At 40.1% G+C, this 27237-nt stretch overlaps 1 protein-coding gene across 1 annotated transcript in view; it reads left to right on the top strand.

Annotated features, from left to right (window-relative positions):
- Positions 1-27004, top strand: part of RSPH9 (radial spoke head component 9) — a 30912-nt gene extending 3908 nt beyond the window's left edge. The window contains exons 2-5 of the mRNA XM_044447170.1: positions 1324-1483; positions 6413-6542; positions 7422-7568; positions 26603-27004. Of these exons, the coding sequence (XP_044303105.1) occupies positions 1324-1483; positions 6413-6542; positions 7422-7568; positions 26603-26763 (598 nt within the window). The 3' untranslated portion in view covers positions 26764-27004. The remainder of the gene's footprint in view (positions 1-1323; positions 1484-6412; positions 6543-7421; positions 7569-26602) is intronic.
- The last annotated feature ends 233 nt before the right edge of the window (positions 27005-27237 follow it).

The raw sequence follows: 27237 nt of genomic DNA, 5'->3' as shown, positions 1-27237 counted from the left end.
TTATTTCAACCTTCTCTTTATTTTCTCCTTGTCAAATAGTATGTTCCTTTGTCTTTTCGCCTTCCTAATTTAGGTTTGGATTTCCTTTTGATTTCCTGAATCTTCTGGAAGAGGTCTCTCATTTTTCTTCTTTTTTTCCTCTTTTTTATTTTTTTGCACTGGTGGTTGTAATAGTTCCGTTTCTGTGTGATAGATACTGAAAAGCTACATTTTGCTACAGGAGTTGTTCTTTGGCATTCTTCCCTAATAATGTCTTTAGTTTCCATCTAGAGTTCTGGCTCATGGTCAATTAACTTGAATAATACAAATCTGTTCTTTATATGATTTTTAAATTCCTCAGGAATGTTATTTAATGTGTATTTCGGCACTATATTTCTGTTAGTAATTTTCAATTTGACCCTGATTTTTTATATTAACAGTTCAGAGTCACTACCACATTCTGCTTCCTGCCTTGTTTTGGCAGCACGAATACTGCTTCTCCATCTGCTATTTCAAATTACATATTCTGTTTGATTTCTGTATTGGCCATCTGTTGATTTCCATGTATGCAGTTGTGTGACTGGCTGTTGGAAATATGCATTTGCAATAAACAAATAGTTGGTTTCTCAGATTTCTATGAATCATTCTTTGGCTTCATTTCTTACCCCTACACCAAATTGCCCTCACATTTGATTCTGCTTTGTTTCCTACTTTTGTGTTCTAGTTACTTAGGTTACCAGCATGTCTTTTAGCGTGTTATCAATTTCTTCTTGAACATTTTGAATAAAACATTTTGATTTTTTCCTCTTCCGCATCTGTTGTTTGAGCATAAACTTGAATGAAAGTTATGTTGGTAGGTTTTCTACAAAGTGTGATTGATATTATTTGATCTGATTTTGTATTATAGCCCCTTGCTGCCTATGCTACATCTTGCCTCAGTCTTAGAGCCACTCCATTTCTTCTGAGTTTGTCATTTTTGGAGTATGTGTGTCCAACTGAAAGTGTCCCATTCTGGTTAACTTTAGTTCGCTCACACAAAGTACTGCTATGTTCAGCTGTTTCATTTCCTGCTTTACTGTTTTTAGTTAGCCTTCATTCATACTTCTCACATTCCATGTCACAATTCTATGTGTTGTGCAACATTGAACTTTCTTTTTTCTGCTATACATTGTGGTGCCTTGAAAAAGTAATTGATAGTCATCTATGCATGCCGCCACTCATGTCCACTTGTCACTTGTTTCCTTGATCATGTGTATGAGTCTCCATAATGTATGAAGAGGAAAGTTCCTGATTTTTCTTTCTCAGTAAAAATATGCTGTTTGTCAATTTTTTTGTGGCTAACAGCCTGAACTGTGTAGATTGGAGCCTTTTGCCCCCTCCTACTGATGAAATGGTTGCTGTGACTGCAGGACTGAAGGGACGTTTCCAAGGAGACCCATCCTATGAATATGAAAATACTGACAAGAAAGAGGAAAGTAATAGGACATATGAAGAAGAAACTGGAGTAAGTAAATCACAGTACAACTTGGATCTTTTCACCTAATTGTTCACATGGTATTTGTTTACAATTTGAATCTGGGCTGCAGGACAAGTACCCTGCTGATCAGAGCGGGGCTCTGACTATTGCAGCATTCAGTGAACACAGTACCTGTCCATGGAAAAATCCACAAACAGAGCATGAGTGCAATAACATCCTCCATTCCATATTTCTCAGCAACTGGGGTACACAAGCCTCTGATACTGGAGGAAGCATATAACCATCAGGACTAATAGTTCTTGATAGTCTTAAACTCCATGAATTTGGCCAATCCCCTTTTAAATTAATCCAAACTGATGACAATCAGTACATTATTATTAGTAGTAGTACATTAGATTGCTATACTGCTCATAGCCAAAGATCTCTGGGTGGTTCTCATTTAAGTTACCAATTCAGATTTCATCCAGGTTTGACCCTTCTTAGTTTCCAAGGTAAGGCAGGATTGGTCTATACAGAAGCTTGTGAATATATGTTCTGTGAACCCCACAGTTTAGCTATGTGCTTCTTAAAGAAGTATTTCCTTTGATGTGTCATCTCCCACAAATCCTTTCATGGGATGACCTTGGGTTCTAGTATTTTGAGTGAGAAAGAAAAATGTCTTTCTACCTACCCTTACCATACCATACGTAATTATGTACATTTTATCATGTTTCCTTTACTTACCTTCTTTCTAAACTAAATAATCCAAATTCTTGCAACCCTGCATCATAGGGAAGTAGTTAGAACCCTCTAATAATTTGAATTGCCCTTTTCTGCCCCTTATCCAACTCAAGATGCAGTGATCAAAATAGTACCTGGGATTTGAAGTGTAAATGCACTATAGATTTGTATATGGATAGTAATATGTTGGCAGCTTTACTTCTACTTCCTTCCCCACTTCCTTTCAATTCCTAACATGGCATTGCTGCACACTGGATTTACTTTTTCCTAGAGCTGTGTGTCCCTACATCCCCAAGCTCTCTTTCTTGGTCAGTCACTCCTAGCTTACATCCCAACTACTCATATGTGAAATCAGGATTTTGTGTCCCAACATGCTTTGCTTTACAGTTGGATATGTTGAACCCTATGCCTTTTGATGTCCATACTCACTGTTTGGAGATACTGTTTGGGAGCTACTCACAATCTCCTTTTTTAACCCCTCAAAATAATTTGGTGTCATCAGGAAACATGGCCCCTTAACTATTTACCCCTAAATTCTAGATTGCTTATGAGTAAGTTAAAAAGTATTTGTCTCAGTACAGGTCCCTGTGAAACCTCACTGTTTGCATCCCTCCACTGGGAGAATTTTATTTATTTATTTATTTACATTATTTACTTTCTGTTTTTGAGCCATGTTACTGATCCATAAAAGGATATTCCCCCTTATTCTGTGACTACTAATTTTGCTCATGAGTATTTGGGAAGAAACTTTATGGAAATTCAAGTAAGCAAAATGTATTAGATCCCCCGATCACATGCTACTGACACATGTTTCTCGGTAGGGCTTGTACTTCTCTGTGCTCACTAATATTATCTTTAATATTGCTTTCAACCAGTTTATCCAGATGAGAAGTTAAACCAACTTGCCTGTAATTTCCTGGATCATATGCTCATACTGGTCTCCACCACTGAAGACTGGTGTTAAATTGGCCATTCTCCTGTTCTCTTGAACAGAGGCTGATCTGATTTTTGTTAGAAGATCAGCAATTTCATATTTAAATTCTTTTAAAACTCTAGGATGACCTTGGTGGTTAACGTTCAATTTGTCAGTGACATTGATAGCTTCATCTCTTGTCACCAGTATTTGCTCAGTTCCTCCGACTCTCTTTCGAATAACATTCAGGTACAGGTATCTGTCCTATATCTTCTGTAGTTAAGACAGGCAAAAAGAATTCATTTTGCTTCTCCACACCTTGTTATCCTTGTTTAGTATTCCTTGATTATCATTCAACCTCCCTAGCTGGTTTCCTGCCTCTGATATATTTAAATAATACTTTACAGTTGACTTTAACATTTATGTTATGCGCCTCAGAAAGTTTTCTTCCATCTCTTACTTCTACTTGCATCTCCTTTCTACAAGCTTGTATTCCCTTTCATTTACTTCATTTGGGCAAGACATTCATTTTCTGAAGGAAGTGTTCTTTTCTCCAATATCTTTCTTGACATTGCTTATTACCAGGGCCTAATGCCATAAATACTGTGGTAAGATCTTGGACTTGCTTTTTGTAACCAATGGTATACAATCTACCTGTGCTGCTATTAATATGGGTCTGCAGGGATTTAACCCTCTTGGTGACAAATAGATTTAAGGAATTAGATCTGATAGACAGAGTGCCTGAAGAACTATGGACGGAGGTTTGCAACTTTGTACAAGAGGTAGCAACTAAAGCCATCCCAAAGAAAAAGAAATGCAAGAAAGCAAAATGGCTGTCTGAGGAAGCTTTACAAATAGCTGAGGAAGGAAGGGAAGCAAAAGGTAAGGGAGAAAGAGAAAGATACACCCAATTGAATGCAGAATTCCAGAGAATAGCTAGAAGAGATAAGAATGCCTTCTTAAATGAACAGTGCAAAGAAATAGAAGAAAACAATAGAACAGAGAGGACCAGAGATCTCTTCAAGAAATTGGAGATATGAAGGGAACATTTCATGCAAAGATGGGCATGATAAAGGATCAAAATGGCAGGGACCTACCAGAGGCAGAAGAGATTAAGAAGAGGTGGCAAGATTACACAGAAGAACTACACAAGAAAGAGTCTGACCTCGAGCCAGACATCCTGGAATGTGAAGTCAAATGGGCCTTAGGAAGTCTGAGCAAAAACAGAACTAGTGGAGGTGACAGTACTCCAGCTGAGCTATTCAAAATCTTAAAAGTCGATGCAGTAAAAGTGCTACGCTCAATATGCCAGCAAACTTGGAAAACTCAACAGTGGCCACAGGATTGGAAAAGGTCAGTTTACGTTCCGATCCCAAAGAAGGGCAATGCCAAAGAATGTTCAAACTACCGCACCATTGCCCTCATTTCACATGCTAGCAAAGTTATACTCAAAATCCTACAAGCTAGACTCCAGCAGTATGTGGACCGAGAACTACCAGAAGTACAGGCAGGATTTCAAAGAGGCAGAGGAACTAGAGATCAAATTGCCAATATACGCTGGATCATGGAGAAAGCAAGGCAATCAAACCGGTTAGTCCTAGAGGAGATCAACCCTGACTGCTCTTTAGAAGGCCAGATATTGAAGATGAAACTCAAATACTTTGGCCACCTAATGACAAGGAAGGACTCCCTGGAGAAGACCCTAATGCTGGGAACAATAGATGGCAAAAGAAGAAGGGGACAGCAGAGGATGAGGTGGCTAGATGGAGTCACTGAAGCAGTTGGTGTGAGCTTAAGTGGACTCCAGGGGATGGTGGAGGACAGGAAGGCCTGGAGGAATGTTGTCCATGAGGTCGCAATGGGTCAGACACGACTTCGCGACTAACAACAATAACAAACCCTCTTGACTTCCCCTTTCAACTTCCCTTTTACCAGTCCCCTCCTTTTAGAGATGATTCCTCTTTTGGAGCCAAATCTGACTGTGTTAACTTCCTTTGTAATTTTCTATGTATTAAAGTTGATACTACTGTGGTCATTATTTCCAATTGATTCAACAACATTTACATATTATACCAGGTCCTGAGTGAAACCTTTCAGAATTAAATATGGTATTACATCCCTTTTGGCCAATTTATTGGCCAGCGTAAGGCACAGTTCAGTTCTGCAATCTGAAGATGGAAGAGTTAAATTGCCTCCATTCCTGCTCTGATTCAATTCATTAGCACTGTCTCCTCCAGCTGATGCTATTTACATTTTGTACAAATTACATGTTAGAATCAAAGAGGCATTTCCTGTTCAATGAAGTTTTGCCCTTTGTGAAGAGTCTTACACAAACAGGAATTTGAGAGAAAAGAGCTAACTCCAGAACATTTTCATTTGCTATAGGTGGGGGTGTGGGCAAGATATTTTAACAGTAATAATTCTGTTCATATGCTGTGGTTGCATTAACTATAACTACATTTTGAGGTGATGAAAATGCCCTTGGCCCAGCAAAGAGACTGATTAGTTTTTGACCTGGAGCTGAAAGTTCAGTTTCAGCCAGGGATTTACTGGATGACACTGGATAATTCTCTCACGTGCAATTGCATCTCAGTTTTCTCCTTGTAAAGCAAGATTAAAGTTTGTTAATTCTTCTTGGGTATGAGGATATAAAGTACTTTAAGCATTCATAAAGCTGGACAATAACTGTGATGAATAAATATGACTTGCTTTCAGTGATTTTTGTTATAGTAGTTGTATCTTCACTCTGGGAGATGGTATGGGAATGTGTCTCTTCTGACCATAGCTCATAGTTGTGTGCTGTTGGTGATAAAGGAACCACAGAACTTCAACCAACAGAGCTTAATACCTTAGATACTCTATGGAACATTGATCACTTTGAACTATTTTTAAATCAGGACTGTGAGTGGCATAAGAATATATGTTGCTGTTTAGTTTTGTGCCAGTGTTTACAATAATTGTATTTATCATGTTGGTGTTCAGCACTTAATAGCTGTATCAGCATCAGCTTTATTGTTCTTAATGGATGAAAGCAAGGTATTTTAAATATGAATTTAAAATATTATTATTTTTCTTAAATGCTTCAAAATATAAGTTCATTTTTGAACTTATTGATATCTAGGTTCATCAAGAGGGGAGATAGGGTAAGTTTAGAAAAGGAATTTGCATATTTACTATTCTAGTAATGCTCTTCCACAAAAACTATGAGTATTTTTAGTACCTGTCAGATTGCAGGAGTATGATTCTGTCTCAAATCTTATTCTAGAATATAAACCTGGAAAGCCTGCATCTTAATGCTGATTTATCTTTTTTCTCCTTAAAAGTCCTTGATCAAGGAGGAGATCCGACTTGTAGCTACAGTACATCAGATAGATAAAGCAGTGGGTATTGTTCCACGGGGTGCATATGTGAAGTCACCAACTGGACCTGTGCATGAAAACAGGAACTTTGAAGGTAAATCTGGGATGTCTTGTAGGGAATATCTGTGTCTTTGAATGTAAGAGTAACCATGGTCAGTGATTTCCTTCATCCTTGATAGATGTATGTGTTATATTTAATACAACTTCGACATACTTGTTCAGTGTCTGGCACAGGCTCTCTTCCTGTCCTCATGGTAGATTTTTTTTTAATATGTGCACTGTACATAAGGAAGCAGGATCTGTGGAAAACACCCATACAGAAATGTTCCTGTACTTGTTTTCTTTTCAGGATAAAGGTACTGGGGGAATTTGATAGAATTATAAATTATATGGATAATATAAACAGAATTGCCAGAATTTACAGCTTGTTCATATCCCTTTTCACATTTTAACCTGCCCAAAGCAAAACATAAACTCATGAAGTGAGTCAAGAAGGTTATTTCCAAATTCTGCTTTAAGGGTTTCCAGTTCAGGCCTAGCTCAGCCTCAATTTTCAATTTGGAGTTCTTCTTTCTGAGCCTCAATGTTCTTGTTTGTTTGTTTTGAGCATGTAGGGTTGGGGAGCAGGGAAGAGAAGAGAAAAGCAAACCTTGATTCCTCTCCTCCCTGTTTTTTTGGCAGTGGTGATCCCCCACATATTAGCTGCCCCTCATACTTAACCATTTAAAGAAGTATAAGTTTCTTCCTTTTCTGTTTTTGCAATGGAAAATTAATGGAATTACTGATAACATTCTACAGTACTACAAAACCACTCATTTCTGGAGGTCTCTACCTTTCTGGGTTCATTTAGTGCTGTAGTGCATAGGTTATCCATAAGTCCATTAGACAGTGAGCATATAGGAAACTGAAAGGTGGGATTTTTTAAAATTAAAAGATACTATCAGGCAGGTTTTTTCTACTCTTTATACAACAGGTTTGTCTCTGACAGAGGCTAAAAAGTTAAGCTCCTATTTTCATTTCACTGAGCCTGTAAATTTGAAGAATAAAACTCTCCTGGAGAAAGCTGACTTGGACCCAGCCATTGACTTCCTGGATTCTCTTGAACATGATATTCCTAAAGGTAAGGAGAAAGTGACACCCCAAATGCAAAATGGAAAAGGAGTGTAGTGGGCATGCATGCCCATAAGGAAAGCAATTTGCCTTTCCGTGACCTGGATCATCCATAACAGAAGCACATGGTTTATTTAACCATTGGGTTGTTGATTTCTGTGATTTGTGAACCCAGCCACACTAATAAAATATGGTTTGTTAACAATGAACAACCCAGAAAGGGAACTCATGGTTTACTGCCTATAAGTTGCTCTACCAAGCTACAGAGATGGAAGACAAGAATGGTAAACCAAAAAACTACGAGTGCTATGTGCCAGTTCTACGGTGTCACAAAGGCATTTGGGCTACAGGGAGTGAAAAAGCAAAGCAGAAGGAAACACAACTCTGGGGTTGATGGAAAAAACCAGAGGGTCCTCAGGCCAATTTAGCAGTTAAATAACTATCTTCCAGACAAACCCTGAGTAGGGCAACAAACCATGGATTAAGTAAACCATGGGTTAGTGTTATGTGTAAAGCAGGTCACTTTGTACTAACAAGGACACTTAGCAATTATGCAGTGCTTTGTAGAGGTCAAAGCATTAAGCATGCCTTATCTTAGAGATGTTTACAAAACTACTATAAAGTAGGTTTGTATTATTAGTTTCATTCTGTAGCCTGGGAGAAAGAGGGCGAATATGATAGTGACTTGTCTAAGACTGTCTAGCATGTTCATAATTGAGCAGAGCTTTGGATGTCCACTCATATTCTTTATTCATTTATGTGTGCATTTATTTATTTGTAAGATATAAACCCTGCTGTTCGTTATAATAATTCTCAGAGTGGAAAGGGAGTAAATAAAACAAACCACAAGACAGTTTTAATTTCTTACTGTTCACCGCTCCAGAATCTGTTTGGATGTGGAGTGATATAGAAATACCATAAACAAATGAGGAAAGATACAACAGTGAAGCTCTCCATACCCCCCACTCAAGCTTAAGTAGAGCAACTAAACAGTTGCCAATAAAAGTGAATTAGGCACAGCAAACAGCAAAAGCCCACCCACGATCTAATATTCATCTCTTGTTTTAATAAGACATGATTCATATAGTTGTGCAAACTCAAAAATACAAACTTTTCAGTGTGGAGAGTTTCAAGATAAACAAAAGCCATAGAGGGACTGTTTGTATTCTTTCACAGGATAGCTTGTCTGCTACTTGTGTCAGCACCCTGTTCGGTTTGAACTCTGTGTTTCCTCCTCATTAGAAGAGGTTTGCATCAGCCAGTGCCCCTCTGCTGAGTGAGATAAGACTGCCAGTGACAGAGCAACTTTTATAGGGACTAAAGTATTTAGTGTGCCCCTTTCTACTCAATATTGCTTTCCCTTATCTAAATAGGGTCTTGTTAACTCTGCCTTTATATCCTGGGGAGGTTAGGTTCAAACTCTTTTTTGATAAACTATTGCACTCTGCTACCTTGAGAATCCGTTGCCTTGGCAAAATAGAGTGTAACAGTTTGGGGAATGGAGGTATCCTTACACTTGTTCTGCTGTGTAACGACCCTAGCCCCTAAATGCAGTGCAACTCCATTGTCTTCTTCCCCCATAAATGCATCTGAGAAGATTTGTGTATAAAAAGATGCTAGCAGTCTGGATTAAAGATTAATGAGTCAGGCTAGACTCTGGTTTGTAAGGCAGAACTTCTTGTAGTTGTATGTTTCACATAGTTAACAGCCAAGTTCCTTTTTACTATTCTTCATTCAAGCAGGATGGAGAAGCAGGTTTTTTCATTCCTCGTGATAATCTTTCCACAGCTGAAATTGTGGTAGATCAGAGTATTGGGGTTAAGATTGTTGATCTTCAGCCCTCATTGCAAATGGAGAACAAAAAGGAACAACATATATTACATAAGTAATTGTTTCTTTGTTTAAAATCTTCACCTCTCCCATTTATTTTGGCCTTTTTGGACAATGTTATGGAACAGCCGGTATGCTTTTCTGAGTCACTAATCTGTCCTTCTTCCTTGATGAACAGAACAGCACATGGCTTTGTTTCCTTTTTATCAAACACTGGAGTACTATAACATGGGCCACCTACATGGAAGCTGCAAAAGAAGGGGTTTCAGCCACTAGAGGCTCAAAGACAAAGTTTGAGAGTGGTGAATGAGCTTTCCAGCTTTAGTGCCAGCAAGTAGCAATAGCACCTGGAGTGGTTTGGCTTGTTAGTGAATGCTATAAATTGGATATGCCTTCCAAGGGGGTTTCTATCACAAAATGTATTTGATGAGGAACAACACAAACTTTGAGAGTGGAATGCTGGAGCGAGAAAGGAAGAATGTATGTACAGTGATCTGTGTGACTGCAGCTATTCAACCTACTTTGTGTAGATAGCATTATTCAATTTATATTCTACCTGTTAATAAAATGACATAAGATGGCTCACAGTCAACATCCAAGTATATTAATACAGTCAAAAATCACCAAATATTATTGCCATAAATGTACAGAAATAGTCCCACATTAGTCAGAAAGCCAGCTGTAAAATACTCAAATTTCTGCTTCCAGTTATTGTGCAGAAATGAGTTTACAGAATATCAAGGCCATTAGAAGAGGATGTAAAAGAGAAGCAAGTGACAGTGGATATTCACTCCTGTGTCAGTGCAAATGGCTGTAATGCATGCCTCACAACAGAACTGTGAACTCTGAAATACTAGATGCAGTTCTAACAAATGTAGCTTTAATATGAATGTGCATTAATTCATGAACAAAGGTTTTGTAGCCCACATTGGCATCATGTTATATTGAAAAGCATGCAAAGTTGTATAAATATTAATGTTGTATTAATGAGTTCCATGTGTGATTAGATTTGTGTGTTTAAGGTTCATCTCAGGACATAGATTTTGCTAAGATTTCTGTGAAAGTAGTTTCAGTCATCAGAGCTATATGAAGTTGCATGTGATTCTTTATTTGTTATACATAATAATGAAACTCTCCCAAATTGGCCCTCATACATTTATGGGTAATACAGAGACAGAGACAGAGACAGAGACAGAGACAGAGACAGAGACAGACAGAGACAGACAGAGAGAGAGAGAGAGAGAGAGAGAGAGAGAGAGAGAGAGAGAGAGAGAGAGAGATCTCACACATACAAACACACATAGAACATTTTTGCTATATTGAAACACAGGAGTGACCCATGCTTCATTTACAAATAGTAGCATGATATAATCTTCCTAAAGGTTTTAAAATCTTCCAGCAATTTTCCAAAGTTACCGATGATGGTGGTTGTTGTGTCTTATTCCCAGAAATTACCTCTTGGCCTCATTTTAGCACATTATTTTTCTCTCAGATCTCCTGAGACTTAGCTGGATGAGAACTGCCCCATATTGAATTTCTTTTGCAGAGATGAACTTTATATGTACTGCATTTAATGGGGCTTCTGTATTGAGAGATGGTGGATTTTCTGTGAGTATTCACACAAAGCTTTCACAGGTTCTACAAAAGCCCTGGGTGCTGAGAAGACTGACCCTGAAAGACATGAACCTGCTTTATCTCCAAGCATTAGCACAGCTAATTAATTCTCTTTCAAAGTTCCCCTTGAGGTTATTAATCCCTTAGCAAGCTCTGTCTCCAGCCATTCAAGAAGTCATAGTCTGCAGAGGTATTTACAGCTTTTACCCGGCAAGCAGACTGCAAGGCAGCCTGTTATCGTGGTGGGGTGGAGGTGGTTCTAAGACAAATGGTTGCCTATCTCCCAAGTGGCCTTGCAAAACCCAACAAAGTGCTATGCTGTGATGGCCACCTACTTTCACCCAGACTCCCCTCTTTGCTAACGTTTCACAGATGTGACCTGAGCCCTCCGCTTTCATAGCTTAACACTAAGCAGCACCTCCACAGCCCTGTGAAAGCTGTGAGCCAGAGCACTTACTTCTCAGCCTGCCAAAAGCCACATGGGGACAAGACCTTTCAAATGGCCTTCTAAAGTAAAAAGCCTGTAATGGATGAGGGGGAAGTAATGGTGTGTGTGTGTGTGTGTATGTGGGGGTGTTTCTCTAAAGAGAGCTGAGGGATAAAGAGAGTGGTGGTGTTTTGTTAGCCTGTTTTGCAGTGGAGAAAGGCAGTCTTGAGAATCTGAGCATTAAAAAGGTGGAAATGCTGCAGCTCTTGGAGTTACTCAGCAAGGTAGAAGAACTCAGGCAACAGTCCCAATAACAAAGAGAAATGAGCTACTGAGAAAGCAACTCAGTTCACTACTGGGAAGATACGCCCCAGAGCGTGTGGATAAATGGATCTGGTCAGTGTCCAAAGGAAGTAGGAAACTGGACTTTGCTTTGCCTGTACTTTAACCTGTGTGGTTAATACTCCTTAAGACTTGACCTGCTGTGTCAGTCATTTTCCAGCAGGGGACACTGTGGTGTCAGCGTAAGTAGCTGTGTGCAAAGAACAGAAACCCTAATGAAGTAATATGAGAAAGATTTGGACTCTTTAGTGAGGTGAAGACAGAGAAACTAGACCATGTGTGGTATATGCTGACCTCTTGAACTTTGGATATGGAGAGGAGACTGTCAGTCCTGCTAGAGTTCACACAACTTTCAGGAAGGCATGTTGGTTTTTTCGGATAGATCTCTTAATACCATCACCATCAATACTATGTGTTTTCAAGTCAGGGTCTCCTATGATTTTTCTTATCAAAGGCCACACACTGGGCCTGTTCATGCCAAGAATGTGTGTCTGTATTGACACTTTGGAGCCTGTTGCTACTCCTACACTGATCATAGGGTGTTCCTTCAATGTGTGACCTTTTCTCTGGAATCGATTCTTATGGGACCCAGCAACACGAACAGAGCTAGTTAGAATGATTGCTTTGGCTTTCTGGCCACCCACAATTTGCCCAAACAATTGGAACAATGCCTATAGTCTTGAGTTTTGCTTCTATATGCAATAAACCATATTATTTTTTGGGTTCTAACTCTAACACACTTCAGGGGCCCTGTTTATTCAGAAATCTTGGCTGTTCATCATGAGAAGCTGTTCATAATTTCTGTGCTGGTGGAGTATTGTATCATCACAATGACTAAGCAGAGCAAATAAGGACAAGGATATATAATTATTGGAGTATAATTGCATGAACTATATTTAGATAGTTTATTACAGTGATTATTTTTATAAAGGGTCAAACATATTTCCCCATTCAATATGCCACTTAGTTCCTAGTTCACATTTTCTTTCAGTTTTGTTATAGGCATTTTGATTGATCTACATTGAATACAATTGAAGAGTCCGAGACAGAAGCAACTTCTTATTACATCAGTCAGTGAAGGTATAAATCTACTATGAAAGCAAAATCCTAACCAAGATCCCTTTTTGTGTTAAGAAAATGTAATACATCTGCAAAGCATCTGGCGAGGGTTGCTGTGGAAAGGGGGTAGGATATGTCTGCAAGCTGCCTCCCAGTCTCCATTTATCAATGAGTGGGGTGGGAAGGCAAATTTCCTTATTAAAGTTCTTTTGTAATAAGAGAGAGAGTGGGAGCTTTATGAATTAATCGTGAGCAAAATATACTTCAAAGCATAATACGGAAATGTTTCTAAAAACTGTTTCCATAGCTGATCCTCTTTAAGCTTCCAATTTAGGAGTGAGGAGATGGACTGAGTGCTTCTCAGCATAGTTTCTCAATGTAGTAGTCTTCTTTAAAATGGCTTTTCTTTGGCAGTTCTTACACTTGTGAGAAATGTCTTTTATTGTCAACCCTTAAATATATGTTGAGATCTCATTGATATTAAGTTCCAGAACTGCCAGTGTTCTCTTGAGGATGGACTGATCAGCCTCCTCCTGGTTTGTTCAGTCATGGGCCCTTTCCATCTGGCTTAAAAATATTGGATGCAGAGCTGAGTGTTGCATTGGAGAAGTGCACAAATGAAGAATGTCTGTGTTCTTAGGAAATTGAATTAGATTAGTTTACTTAAGCTGACTGAAATTCTATGGCATCCCTATTATCTTGCATCTCTCAGTGATTATTTTTTTAAAAATCTTGATTCAGTGTTGAAGTCTGACTCTTCACAATTAATGTAAATATTTATTTATATTTCCACTTATAGGCTGACAAATACTTAAAGTCCCTAGGCAACTTACAAAAACATATAAATACAGTTTAATATAAAACAATTTAAATTTTAAAAGCCTTAAAATTTTAAAATCAAATATTGCCACAATAAAGTAAAGGTTTCCCCTTGACATTAAGTCCCGTCATGCCTGACTCTAGGCTCATCTCCATTTCCTAGCCAAGGGAGCCAGCGTTTGTCCACAGACAGTCTCCATGGTCATGTGGCCGGCATGACTAAACATTGAAGTGCACGGAACACTGTTACCTGCCCACTGAAGTGGTACCTTTTTATCTACTTGCATTTGCATGCTTTCGAACTGCAAGGTTGGCAGGAGCTGGGATGGAGCAACGGGAACTCTGTTGTGCATATTCGAACTGGCAACCTTTCGATCAACCAGCCCAGCAGCACAGCAGTTTAAATACAGCAACATTAAATAAGTGGAAGGGAGTCAGGATCAATAAAAATAGTTATTAAAAAGGTACATTTTTGCCTTCTGCCAAAATGAAAACAGTGATGGTGCCAGGTGAATTTTCCTTGGGAGTTTATTCCAGAGGTGGGGAGCAGCCACTGAGAAGTACCTTTTCCTATTTGCCAGTCCCCTTACCTCTTTGAGGGATGGCTCCTGCAGAAGGGCCTCCTGTTCTGATCTAAGGGGTTGGGCAGGCTCATATGGGTGAAGGCACTCCCTTAAGTAGCCAGACCCTAAGCTATTTAGGACTTTATATGTCAAAACAAGCACCTTGAATTGTACCCAGGCAACAACTGGTAACCAGTGCAACTGTTTGAGTACTGGAGTAATATGAGTCCTGGGTGGGGCACAGGCCACCAAGCTCGCTGCCTGATTTTGGACCAGTTGTAATTGCCAGACCATCTTCAAGGGCAGCCTCATGCATTATAATAATCAGTTCTTGATGTTACTTGTGAACGGGTGACTATTTTCAGGCTCTGTTCATCCAGTTAGGGGTACAGTTGGTAAATCCGACGCAGTTGAAGGTGCCCCTGGAAACCAAGTCCACTTGGGCCTCCAGGGATAGACCTGGGTCCAGGAGCACCGTCAAACTGTGAACCCTGTCCCTGAGGGGGAGTGCGACCCATCCAGGACAGGGGAGAGTTCCTCCAGCTTGTCAGGTGAATTCCCCATTAACAGCATCTCTGTTTTGTCTGGATTAAGTTTCAGTTTATTGACCCTCATCCAGTCCATTATTTAGCTCAGGCATCGGTTCAGGACATCAGGAAATCTTGTAAACTTTCTGACTGTCACCAATGGAGTATGCTCTCATAAAGGAAACTTGTAGGTCTTATTCTTTGAGGCCAGCATGATAACTCCAGTTTATATCAAGTGCATGTGTGCGCACATGTGAGGTAATTATTTGCTCTTACTTATTGTAACACAACTTAAGACAGATAATTGTTAATAGATTGGGAAGAAGAGATGAGTGAAGAATATATGGAGAACTATAATGCGAAAGAGCTTTAATATTACTTGGTGGAAAATCTTTGGACTTAGATCTGAAAAATCTTGTTTCAAATCCTGCTTCAGCCATGGACCTGTTGATGGTCTTGCTTTGGTTCTTTATACACAAATTTATTTATTTATTGATTTATATCCTGCCTTTTTCCTACAAAGGGCTCAAGGCAGCTTACATTTTCTCCTCCATCTTATCCCCACAACAACAACCCTGTGAGGTAGGTTGGGCTGAGAGTCCGTGACTGGCCCAAAGTCACCCAGTTGGTTCCATGGCTGAGTGGGGACTAGAACCCAGATCGTCTGAGTCCCAGTCCCATGCTCTTAACCACTATACCACACTGGCTCTTCATATTAGGAAGAATATTTTATTTTTTCAGGATTGCTGTGAGGACAAATGTTATGAGAGTATCAAGTTGTAAATCTGAAATAAATAATAAAAGTTACTGATGAACTGTAGCATGACATAAAGTAAATAAAAGAAGCCGGCATTTTATTGGCACAGCAATAGACTTGTTGGAAAGAGAGGGGCTGCCATAATACCACAGTGCTGCTCTTCAGTTTTTGATGGTGAGAAAGGGTAGGCTGAGGTCAGGTTTATGTACATGATACAAACCGGATAAGCTATTATGAAATTCTCATTACATGCCCACCCACATTGACCTTAGGCCTTCCCTTTCTCTTGTGGAAGAAGGTTCTCAACCCACATCTTTCCCCCTGCTGTGCATGTTGGATTATTAGTTGGAGGAATAATTGCCCTTGTGTAGCTTAGCCTCCCACAGGTTTTTTTGGAGTGTGGCCAATTAAGGTGCTTCTGCTCCAGCACTCTTGTCACATTTCATTTCACTTTTGGTCCTTGAAGCTCTGGAAATAATCTTTGTGTATTTCCCCTACATGCACACTTGCTTCTAACAGAGTTGCTTCTTTTTTTTCATGCACGCATGTACACACACTCATACACTATTTTCTTAAAGCTGAATTTTCCCTGTTGGACCCATATGATCCCCCAAAAACTTAACACAGGTGCAATTCAGATGTAACATGAAACCTTGATTTCCCATGATTTGAATGAGCTACAAGCAAGCTCTGCCCCTCCAACTCTTTTGGACATTGAAGGAGAGCATTAGAAACTTCCTCTTCTTATTTTTAACTAACCACTGTTCCCTGTAATGCTAAATTTCAGTAACTATGGTTTTGCTTAAACTATGCCTTTAAAAAGGCCAGGATCTGAAGCCATTGTTTGATTGTGTCTTGCTTTCGTTAACCATAATTTAAGCAAACCAGTTCTTCAGATACGGATATCATGAGGAGCTGTGCTTTGCTTAAAACTGGAAGGAAAGTTTCCATTCACCTTCTTGGAGGTACAAAACAGGAAGCGAGAGGGAGTATATGAACCCGGGACTTACTGCAATTTTTTTCTTGTGTTGGGAGTTTGTGGGGGGATAGTGTGCTGCTGAAGATAGATAGATTTTTATTTTTCGTAGTAAATTAAATTTCATGCCTGTTATTGAGTGAGTATAATATTGGTGATTAATTTGGATGGGTGAGGAGAAAGGCTCTCAGTGAAGGAAAAGAGCTGGAACAATGACCAGAAAGAAAGATAGTGTGAGACTTATGTTCAGACAATTACACAAAAACTTAAACCTCTTTAATTAGCTAATGGATTTTTGATGAGAAAAACCAGGAAGTAGACCATAGTGACAGGGTATATACAATGTAGCGTGGATCACATCCCCCCCCACCAAGACACATTTCTTTGTTTTTTTGGTGGGTGAATACCTGTAGCAGATTGCAGGATTGGGGAGAAGAATTGCCAGACTGAATATACTCATACCATCAGTAGCCCGCTGTGATGACTTTGCCCAGCACTTCAAGGAGAAAATCACAGATTCGCGACGAGCTGGACTCCATAGTTGATAAGACTCCAGAAAGGGAGGTGTCCAGAGCTCCATCTGGTCCATCATTGTTGGATGAGTTTCAGTTGTTGCGGCCTGAGGTTGTGGACAAGGTGCTTGGGCTGGTATGCCCTACCAACTGTTTACTTGACCCTTGCCCTTCATGGCTGCTTATTAGAGCCAGACATAGGATTGGTACCTGGGTCCAGGAGGTCATCAGTGCCGCTCTGAAGGAGGGTCGGATCCCTGCCCCTTAAAGGAGGCAGCGATCAGACCTATCCTGAAGAAGGTGCCCCTGGACCCAGAGGTGGCTGCCAATTATAGACGGGTGGCCAACATCCCATTTTGGGCAAGGTGCTGGAGTGGGTAGTGGCGGGACAACTCCAAGCACTTTTGGATGAAACTGATTATCTGGACCTATTTCAGTTCAGTTTCAGACCAGGTTATGGTACTAAATCTGTCTTGGTTGCCCTGTACAATGACCTATGCCGGGAGAGGGAGTGCGTCCCTGTTGGTTCTCCTGGACCTTTCAGCGGCTTTCAGTACCATCGACCATGGTATCCTTCTGACTAGGCTGGCCAAGTTGGGAGTAGGAGGCTCTCCATGGCAGTGGTTCCACTTCTAACTGGCTGGCTGTTTCCAGAAGGTAGTGCCGGGGAACTGTAGCTCTGCACCATGGCATCTTTGCCATGGAGTACCGCAGGGCTCCATCTTGTCCCCCATGCTGTTTAACATCTACATGAAACTGCTGGGAGAGGTCATCAGGAGGTTTGGCTGCAGAGCCATCAGTACGCTGATGACACGCAGCTCTACCTCTCATTTACATCTAATCCAGGTGAGGCAGTGGCTGTCCTGAACTGATGCCTGGCCGAGGTAATGGGCTGGATGAGGGAGATAAACTGAGACTCAGTCCAGATAAAATGGAGGTCCTTTAGTGGGTGGTTCAGGTTTTCAGGTAAGTGAATTTGGTCCTGTCCTGGATGGGGTAGCACTCCCTCTAAAGGACAGGGCCCGCAGCTTAGGAGTGCTTCTTGACACAGAGCTATCCCTGGAGGCCCAGGTGACGGAGGTGGTGAGGAGTGCTTTTCTTCAGCTTTGGCTGATCCATCAGCTGCATCTTTACCTGGACAAGCACTGCCTTGCAATGGTGACACATGCTGGTAACTTCCTGGTTGGATAATTGTAAATCACTCTCTGTGGGGCTACCCTTGAAAATGGTCTGAATACTTCAATTGGTTCAAAACAGAGCTGCCAGATTGCTGAAGGGGGCTGGTCGTCATTTTCATATAACGCTGGTCCTCTACCAGCTTCACTGGCTTCCGATTGAAGTCAGGCCCAATTTAAGGTGCTTGTGTTAACCTATAAAGCTGTAAACAGCTTGGGGCCAGGATACTTGAAGGAACGTCTCCTTCCCTGTATGCCCTTGTGCCCCCTAAGATCTGTAGGAGAGGCACCGCTCCGGGAACCCTCCCTGAAGGAGGTAAAGAAGGTCTCTACCCAGAGGAGGGCCTTCTCTGCGGTGGCGCTCAGACTCTGGAATGCGCTCCCCAGAGAGGTTCACCTGGCAGTGACTTTATACTCCTTTTGACACCAGGTGAAAACCTTTTTATTTACCCGCTGTTTTAAGGACTAGGAATTTTAATTAGCTTTTGATACAGTCACATTTTGATTTTGTTTTGTTGGTATTATGTTAAGTTGGTATTATGTACATTGTCAATTGTTGTTAATGGTTGCTTTGTTTATTGATTGTTATGGTTCCTGTAAGCCATCCTGGGATGATTTTCGTATAGGATGGGATACAAATAGTTTAAATAAAAAAAATAAAAGTAAACACTTTATTACTATGATGGATTACTGTGTTTTCCCAAGCATAAATAGAACTCTTGACTTTCTATTTCTTTTTAAGTAAAGCATAGTGGATATATTTGATTTAAATGACATCATTTAAATCAAATACTCTAACTTGATTAGAAAATATGCCAGAATGTTGGAGGGATTTTTGCAATTTTTGCTGCAACAGTTGCTGTCCAGAAAGTAAGAGATTTAATAAAAACTGGACAAGGCAGAAAAATCCTAAGACTGAAACAAAGCAGCCCATTGCTCCTTTATGGTCAAAAAATTAATGAGCTTTTCAGTGAGGTCACAAAAGTTTGAAAAAAGTTGCTTGAAGCTGGAATCTAATGCTAATATTTAGGAAGTCTAAATTTATTTGGAATAATAAAAGAAGCAAAAGATCTCTTTCCATGGTTTGTTCTGTGTAGCCAATGGGATTTGAAGAACATGTGAGGGTGACGTATTAATCCAAAGGCTTTTCAGGTAGATGCTACGTGACTTTTAGCATGTGCCAATGCTGTTTCTATAGCAACTACCTGAGGCAGAAAGAGCATGTTTCAAGATCTCTGTGGAAACACATGCCCAGGATGAAGGGTTCCATGTAGTCCCAAGGATTTCAAAATTTTCAGTAAGTTTTAATCTAGTCCTGTTACTTTTAAAAAGTAACTAAGCTGGGTGTGAACAGAAGAATGTATATTATATAAACTAGTTACTAGTGTCCCCTAAGAATGAAAATCTTAGATTTATAATGTTGTGAGGACTTAATAATTAAAGACCAATAGTCTCAGAATTAATATTTCCAGTGTTCTTGTCAGTGTAAACCATGACATTTACAGCAGCTGTAGATTGTAGAATAGACACAATTAGATGGAGATTATTGGCTAGCATAATAGGAGGAGAGACACCACCCTGAGCTAAATCCCAAGGTTAATACATTGTTCCAAGAACTGTTTTGGTGTAAAACATCAATAACCATTGTTAAAACTTCAGGCAAAGCAAGTATGTGTGATTTTAATAAATAATGTAAATTGGAGAAATTTGGTATATAACAGCCACTACTCTTAACTGGTAAATGCATGCTGCGTTATGTGGCTTCCCTCCCTTTCCTGGCATTGTCAAAGACAGAAAATATAAGGACACATTCTGCCCAGCAAAGGAAATGGAACAGCCAATCTCAACCCTCTTCCCATCCCCTTCTTGATAATTTAAGGGAAGACAAATGGCCTATGCAGTAGACACAGCTCAGTATTTCATTTCCTAGAGAAACACCAAGGAGCACTTGATGCATGCAAGGGTGAACATTGCCATAACTTTGCTGCCAAGGACAATTACTGTATGTCTTGCGTAGGCTAGTGGCAAACAGAGGTACTTGGAGAATGCTTTCCTACTGCGTAAATTAGAGGCCCCTAAGTACTCCTCAGGCTCTGATATAAGAAGTGTTTTCATGGGGGTAGTACCAGTTAACCAGTGGTGAATAATTGTGTGGGTATGAGTGAGTCTCACAAATATATATAAAATGCATTCTGGGTGGTCTAAGCAGCTGGAGGTGCCATCTTTTTGCAGAGAAACATAAATACTCTGGAGGATGGGCATATTTTCAGTTATAAAGCGGTCTATTAAGCATTGTGTTAATTTTGTTTAACATCCCCAAAAGATGGTTGGATTTTAATAATGTGGATGTTATGGGCTGCTGACTTCTTTATTATGCATCCTCTGCTAACAGGCCCCCTGGTCAATATACAATAAAAACATTAAAACTTCACATAAAAGCAAGCAATACAAAAACAAAACAAAAGAATAAAATTTGAGATTGATATTGAAATTGAAGAGCGAAAAAACATTCTATAACATTAAATGTCTGATGGAAGATAATAGTGCATATTGGTTATCTAAAGCAAGCAGGGAAGCAGCCAATCTTGGAAACGTCACAATTCAGGTGCTGCTGCACAGGAAAACTATCTCAAGTATCTACCAGTGTACCTGTGAGGCATATAATGAGGCTTCCAATTAATGTAAATTACAGGTCGGTTCATATTGAAGGTATCAGACTGTCCTCAAACCATCTAGAATAACCATCTAGAATTGTTTAGACCAAAATCAGCACCTTCAACTGTGCTCAGGAAGAAATGGGAAGCTAGCAGAATTGATTCAAGATTGGTAATGTAATTTATGAAGTGAGTCTTGAAAAATACCTACAAACAAAAATGCCTCAGCAGCTGTAAGTGTTGCATTTCATCAGCAGTTTCATGTAAAAACAAACTGAATTAACTGTTTTAAGTTCCATGAGTAGTTGCACCCATGCTCTGGTAAATAGCATCAAAGGGACAGAATGAATTCAACGGAATAACCTATTCAGCCTGTCTTCCTGAACACAAATAGTTTCTGGAATGTACTTTTTAAGTACAACACCTCTACACACGCCCTTACAATCATTGCAAAGAACTTTTGGAGAATTACAATTTTTAATACTATTAAAAAGATGGCAGTTAAAATCTTAGTGGAAACATGTCCTGACATGCACATATATATGCTACAGAAGTGAAACAATTACTACTGCAAGAGTGATGGGCAAGAAAATGTGTATGTTTGTGCAAAAACCCAACTTTTCTATGTGTTGGGAATACATTGTATGATTTTTAGTACCACTCCAGTGACAAGAGTTCTAACATAGGTACCATTGCTATTATTACCTTAATGCAAACTTTTTGTGAAAGGCAGCTTTTGCCAAATGGCATTTTACTTTGGAAGCTGTTTTCCTCAAACAATAAGCCTTGAAATCCATCCAAAGCAGGAGTGCTATGGAACAGTAGATTTGAGGTGGATCAGCTCCCCATTGTTTCAAGAGACTCTCATTTTGTAGTTCAAAAATATATGCTGCTTGCATATAGTAGAGGTTTCAAGACAGAGCCCAGATGGTTGTGGGGGATGAGGTATGGATGTGGTGGTAGAATGGAGGAAAAGCAGAAGCAGAAAGTGAGGTTAACGTCTAAGATGAAGTTACAGAGTCCTGGCAGCCAACAGTGGCCATCAAACAGTCAGTGGCTGGTTGAGCAGAAACGCATTCAGAGCAGTGTCTTGTCTGGAAAATTGTTAGGCACCTCCTCAGCATTCCCACCCATATTTGGCAGGGTGGAGGTTGTAGCCTGCTCCGGAGGGAACTGGGAAGCTCCAGATCTTCATCCAAATGATATTTTTCCCAGGCTCTTTCCTCCCACATAGCAACTCTCTCCTTTCCCTCCTGGAGCCCTGACAGGCAATTTTTTTCAGGCCAGACAGCATTTGGCTTAGCTAGCTCTGGCGGGTGCAGCTTAAAAAAGCAAATTATCATTTTTATTATATGAAAAATAACAAAGTAACTGTGGAAAGCTTTTCTCATGAATACATTGTACATCAGATCTGTGATTTTTACTGAATGTCTTCTTCATCACTGCTGAAATACTTGATATGTTGGAGCCATTCCACCCTGTCCAAGCCTCAACTGGTGGTTTGTGCTTGTTGCTATTGCCTCACCCATCAAATGTACTAACTGGGATTCTGACAACAGAGGCAAGAAAGTGTCTTGTTTATCTATACTTAATGCTGGACATAGTTAAATAAATGTTCTTTGGTGAAAGGGAGTTTAGGAGATATTAAGATTGACCATTACCTCATTAATCGGTTGTGATTCCTTTGAAAGCATTTGCAAGTTCCTTTACAACCTTTTACTTCAGTGGGATGTGCAGTCCAAGCCTACGTATATTTTCTGAGAAGTAAGTGCTCACTGGGGATTATATCTTAGTAAGTGTGGTAACGACTGCAGACTAAGGCTGGGTTTTTACACAAAAACCCACCATGGTTTTGGGAATGGAATATATGGAGCCATATGACCCAAACAAGCAACAGCCATTGTCCGGTCAAAACCCATTAAAGGAGACCCAGAAAAAAGTGGGTGAGAGGTATTTTCCCAAGCACCTAGAATTTTGGACAAAAGTGCAAAATGTTTCTTACCCTGTGGACTAGAACAGTGGAAAAAAAGATGAGATCTTGCAGCAAAGGGGAAATACCATCCCCATTTATTAGCAAACATCACTTGTGTCAAGCTGTCAAGAGAAAAACCAAAGAAGAAAAAGTATTCACACCTACACCCTGTCACAAAACCCTGGGTAGCCCTGTCAAAAACCACATTTTAAAAGGAAGCTTGGCTTTGACAGCTATCGACCCTCCATGCTCCTGGGGTGGCTCACAGTATCCCACCTTCCTGAGCACCTGGAATATCAAGGAAGGGTAAAAAAAAGTGCAAAGACACTGAAAACATTTAGGTACACTCCAGTAAACTAGGGTATCTCACAGTGAAGGTGGTGATCTAGTAGGCACTGCCTTTCATGAGCAAAGACCACTCACAGCTTTCCTTTCCTTTCCTTTGATAGCTGCCCCACTCTTGTGAACAATGTGGACTTTCATTTGTAGCCTGGTCTCTTCAAGGGAGAATTTTTACATAATGTACTTCTTTGCTTGGTAGAAAACCTATCCTAAATTTTCTTAAATTTATCCTTGGTCTCCAGTACATGAAGCACTGTGTTGATTGTAATTAAGATGGTGGGTTGCAGCAAAGATGACTACTGGAATAGATGGGGGCTCAAGCCTGCTGCTTAAAAGAGGAGAAATAGGACATTGTGGAGGATCTCAAATTTGATTGGCAAGATAATGGGCTGTGGAGGGAAGAGTCACACTCTGTTAATATGTCCTCTTGTTGTAAAGCAGGCAGCTGCTGTGTGCACCAGCTGCAATTTCTGAATGGCCTTTAATGGCAGTCCCAAAGAGGATGTCCCAAGGAAAGGCTTGGGGAAATTACTCTACAAAAAACAAATTGCTGGCTGGGGTTGAGTTGGAGAGGACACTGCAGCTGGACCTTCAGAAAAGGATAGTGTTGTTGCCCACTGTTGCTCTTTTGTTGACTATCTAAGGGCACAATCCTGCACCCTGCATCTATGATACACATAAGCCTATAAACTCAGAGGCTTATATGGATCCTATGCTTGGAACAGGGTGTGGTGGAGGTGATTTCTGTTTTTGGCCACCTTGGTAAAGCTCAGGGGGATGGAGACTGAGATGTTCATAATTGGCATATGTCTGTGGTCCCCTCCCTGCCCTCTTTCTCTCCCTCTGAAGCCCCCTGAGACCTTGAGGGAGCAACAGGTGCAGTCCTTTCTGCACTGGCTGTAAGGGAAGCTGGCCAGTGGCTTGTCCTTTGGCATCCCGGTTTCAGGATCACAAGCTCTTGGAGCTGAGACTCTAAGTAATCTTACGACCTCTGGAGATCAAAGAGCTCAATCAATGTCAGAAGGTCATAGGATTGCACCCATAAAACCCAGTTTGTAGAACTAGAGAAAATTATGTCACCACATTCATCTCATAATACTCTGGCATATAGCTTGGCTTCCTGAACAGTTATTTTAATATGGCACATGTATGGTACTGAGCATTTGCCAGGAGATTAGCAGTTTTAAGAAGCATCTCTGAATGGGCTCCAATATATATAGACCATCTTTATGATAATTCTCACAGATGAATCTTTTTTCCTATTCATTGCAGTATTTGGGTTGCTTGACAGTCTTCTTGAAACATCACCTTAGTGATCTGAATATTAATAGTAACCCTTTGTGCAGCTTGTGCTAATAGAAAATTCATTTTTGCATGTCTCTTCACCTTCTTAGCTGCTCCAAAGCATAATTAACATTGAAGCTAATCCCTTGACTGCCCTCAATGCACACTTCTTCCAAAAGGAGAGCCAAATTAGACTCTAAGGAAAATTAACTCTTCTATAAACTACGTCTGGTACGTTTCTCTGTCAAGCACTTTTCTTGTTTCCTTTTTCTAAGCATGTGTGTTGGCTAAATTTCCTTTCTGGGAACTTATACAAGCAATCAGTGAATGTGTGCCTCAAGTGCATTTTAATCTCTGGATAATAGTCCCTCAAGTCCCAATTCAAAACACAAAAGTATGATATTCAACCCATCTGTAGACTTGCTTTGGGGACAGAGGGAATCAGCATAGCTACCTCCCCCTGCCTCATTAGAAACTGGAGTAGATACAGACTTGGTCACAAAATGGAAAGTATTACTGCTTGGATAGGGGGGATCTTTGCTGGTGATCATCAGCTTTTTATGTTAAAATATACACTCTTGACTTGAATGATGGTACTTTGTGGAGCTTTTAAAACAGATAAAGATGTGGTGCTCCGGATGTTGTAGGGCTGCATTTCTTATCATCCATCATTAACTATGCTGGCTTGGCTGATGGGAGTTGCAGTCCACTGACATCAGGAAGGCCATGTACTCCATGTTTGCTTTAGAAGATTAAAGCTAGGAATGGGAAGAAAAGCATGATGATAAAGGATCCATGGTATAACCCCTATACTTCACCTGAACTTTTTCGTTCCAAGGGCACATTTAGGAATTCGAGACACTACTGTGGGCACCAACACAAAATGGCTCTCAGGAAGGATGTGGCGTGACAAGGTTTTTGGGACCTTACTAGGCAAAAGCAAGCTAAAGAGGTATGGGAGAGAGAAATATTGAGGCTGGAGGTGAGGTGGGAGAGCAATAGCAAGGCAAAAGGGCAGAGGGGAGAGAAAGGGCAAGGATGAAGAGGGAGGCTTGAAGGGGGAGAAACACCAAGGGAAAGAGATGCAGAGAAAAAGAGCAAAGCTAGTTTGGCAGGGGCGGGGAGGGAAACAGCAAGGCAAAGGTGTAGAGAAAGACCAAGACTAGAGGTCAAAATGGGAGAGTAGGAAGAATGCCCTAACAATTCCAGAGTTTTTAATCTTAAAAAAATGTCTGAATGGGGCAGGAAGAGCTCTGTGGATACTGTTGGAGGTTTATGCAGGCACCATCTTGGGAACCAGATACCATTGGTCATTTTTCATTTCATAACCTTTATTCTGATTCTTCTGCTATTACAATGTCTTTGTCAGGGAAATGGTGGGGGAAATGGCATTTTCTGTTATACAAGTTATTATGTTATGAACCACTGTGCTACCTTTACATTGAAGCATATGATAGATTGCATGGAATGATGATCACATCAAAAGGCACTGAGGCCTGTCGGTTCAAGTTGTAATTGATGGTATTTGCAAAAAAGACTAGTTTTTCCTTGATTACTGACAAGGCTGTAGTACGGTAGTAGCTTTTCCTCATTCCCACGGATTCAGGCCATGTGTATGCTTTGGAAGTACTTATATTTTTTACCATATCGCTAAATGATTAAAAAACTTAAATTGGACCTATGCAGTAGGCTTGAAAATGACTTTCCAAGATAGACATAGGTATAATTTTAAGACAGGAAATGTTCTTATTACTGTTATTTTGCCCACATCAATCTTAAATGTGCTTAGGACCAGCTGTGCAGGCTCTTTCAGGATCTTGGTCTCTTGAATAAAACTTCATTCATTCACAATTTAATCTATGTTGTCCTTATATCCTGAGGAGTAGTTCTATGGTTGAGGAGTTACATGTAGGACAGGGAAAAGATCTTGCCTAAAATTCTGGAGTCACCAGCTGTCAATGCATATTAAAACAAATAAAACATATATGATAGCAGCTTCTGGCATTGCTTTGATATTGTTCACGTACCTTATCCACAGCAAAGCAGTAAAAGACCTCTTCCCTTCTGTGTTATATATGCCAGTGTTAGATGGGGAATGCAAGTTTGTTAATGTTCTGTTTGAGTTCCAGTGTTTTGTGTGTGTAGCCTTTCAGCTGCTTTGGGTGAAATCTTGCACCTTATTCTTGTGCAGGGTCCTGGAGCATCCAAGCAGAGAGGGGAGGAAGAGTGATAGTCCTCCGAAGTCTGCTCTGGCCTGGCCTGACATTCTACCATGTTCCCAATACTAAGCAGCATGGTTATATCTACTTTGGCAATGGAGAGAAGAATATTGACCTGCCCTTCATGTTGTGAGGATCATAGAGAGGCTGAAAATGGAGGAAAGCTATTTACTACTTTTGTATGTGAAATAGTCTGTATAAATTGTGTTTTGATAAATCAAGGTGAAATTAGTCTACTTGTCAATGGCGCCTTATTTTAAAAATCTTTCAAGCAGACCTCTGATAATTCACCCTAATTTTTAATTGTGAATTTTCTGTGTGAATTTATGTTCCCTTCTATTCCAGTCATTCCTTTTGCATAGTAACTTGAAATAAGATAGCCTCCAGGGTAAGGCAGTAGGGAATCCTAATTTAATTGGGTACCACTGAGGCACATGAGCTTTGTTCATACATAAAATGAAATTACATTGTGCTGGAGATTGTCAAGCATCGTCCACAACTGTCTGTCATAAAACAGTTAAGATGGATTTGGTTTGTGACACTCTTTTCTGGCCTACAACGCTTTCTTTCTAAACACGTTTTTCCAAATTGCACAAACAAAACTAAC

The sequence above is a fragment of the Varanus komodoensis genome, unplaced genomic scaffold (genome assembly GCF_004798865.1).
Source record: "Varanus komodoensis strain SLA01 unplaced genomic scaffold, ASM479886v1 scaffold1, whole genome shotgun sequence".
Lineage (NCBI taxonomy): Eukaryota > Metazoa > Chordata > Lepidosauria > Squamata > Varanidae > Varanus > Varanus komodoensis.
Note: the sequence above shows the minus strand (reverse complement) of the source record. Positions and strands in the feature narration are given on the sequence as shown.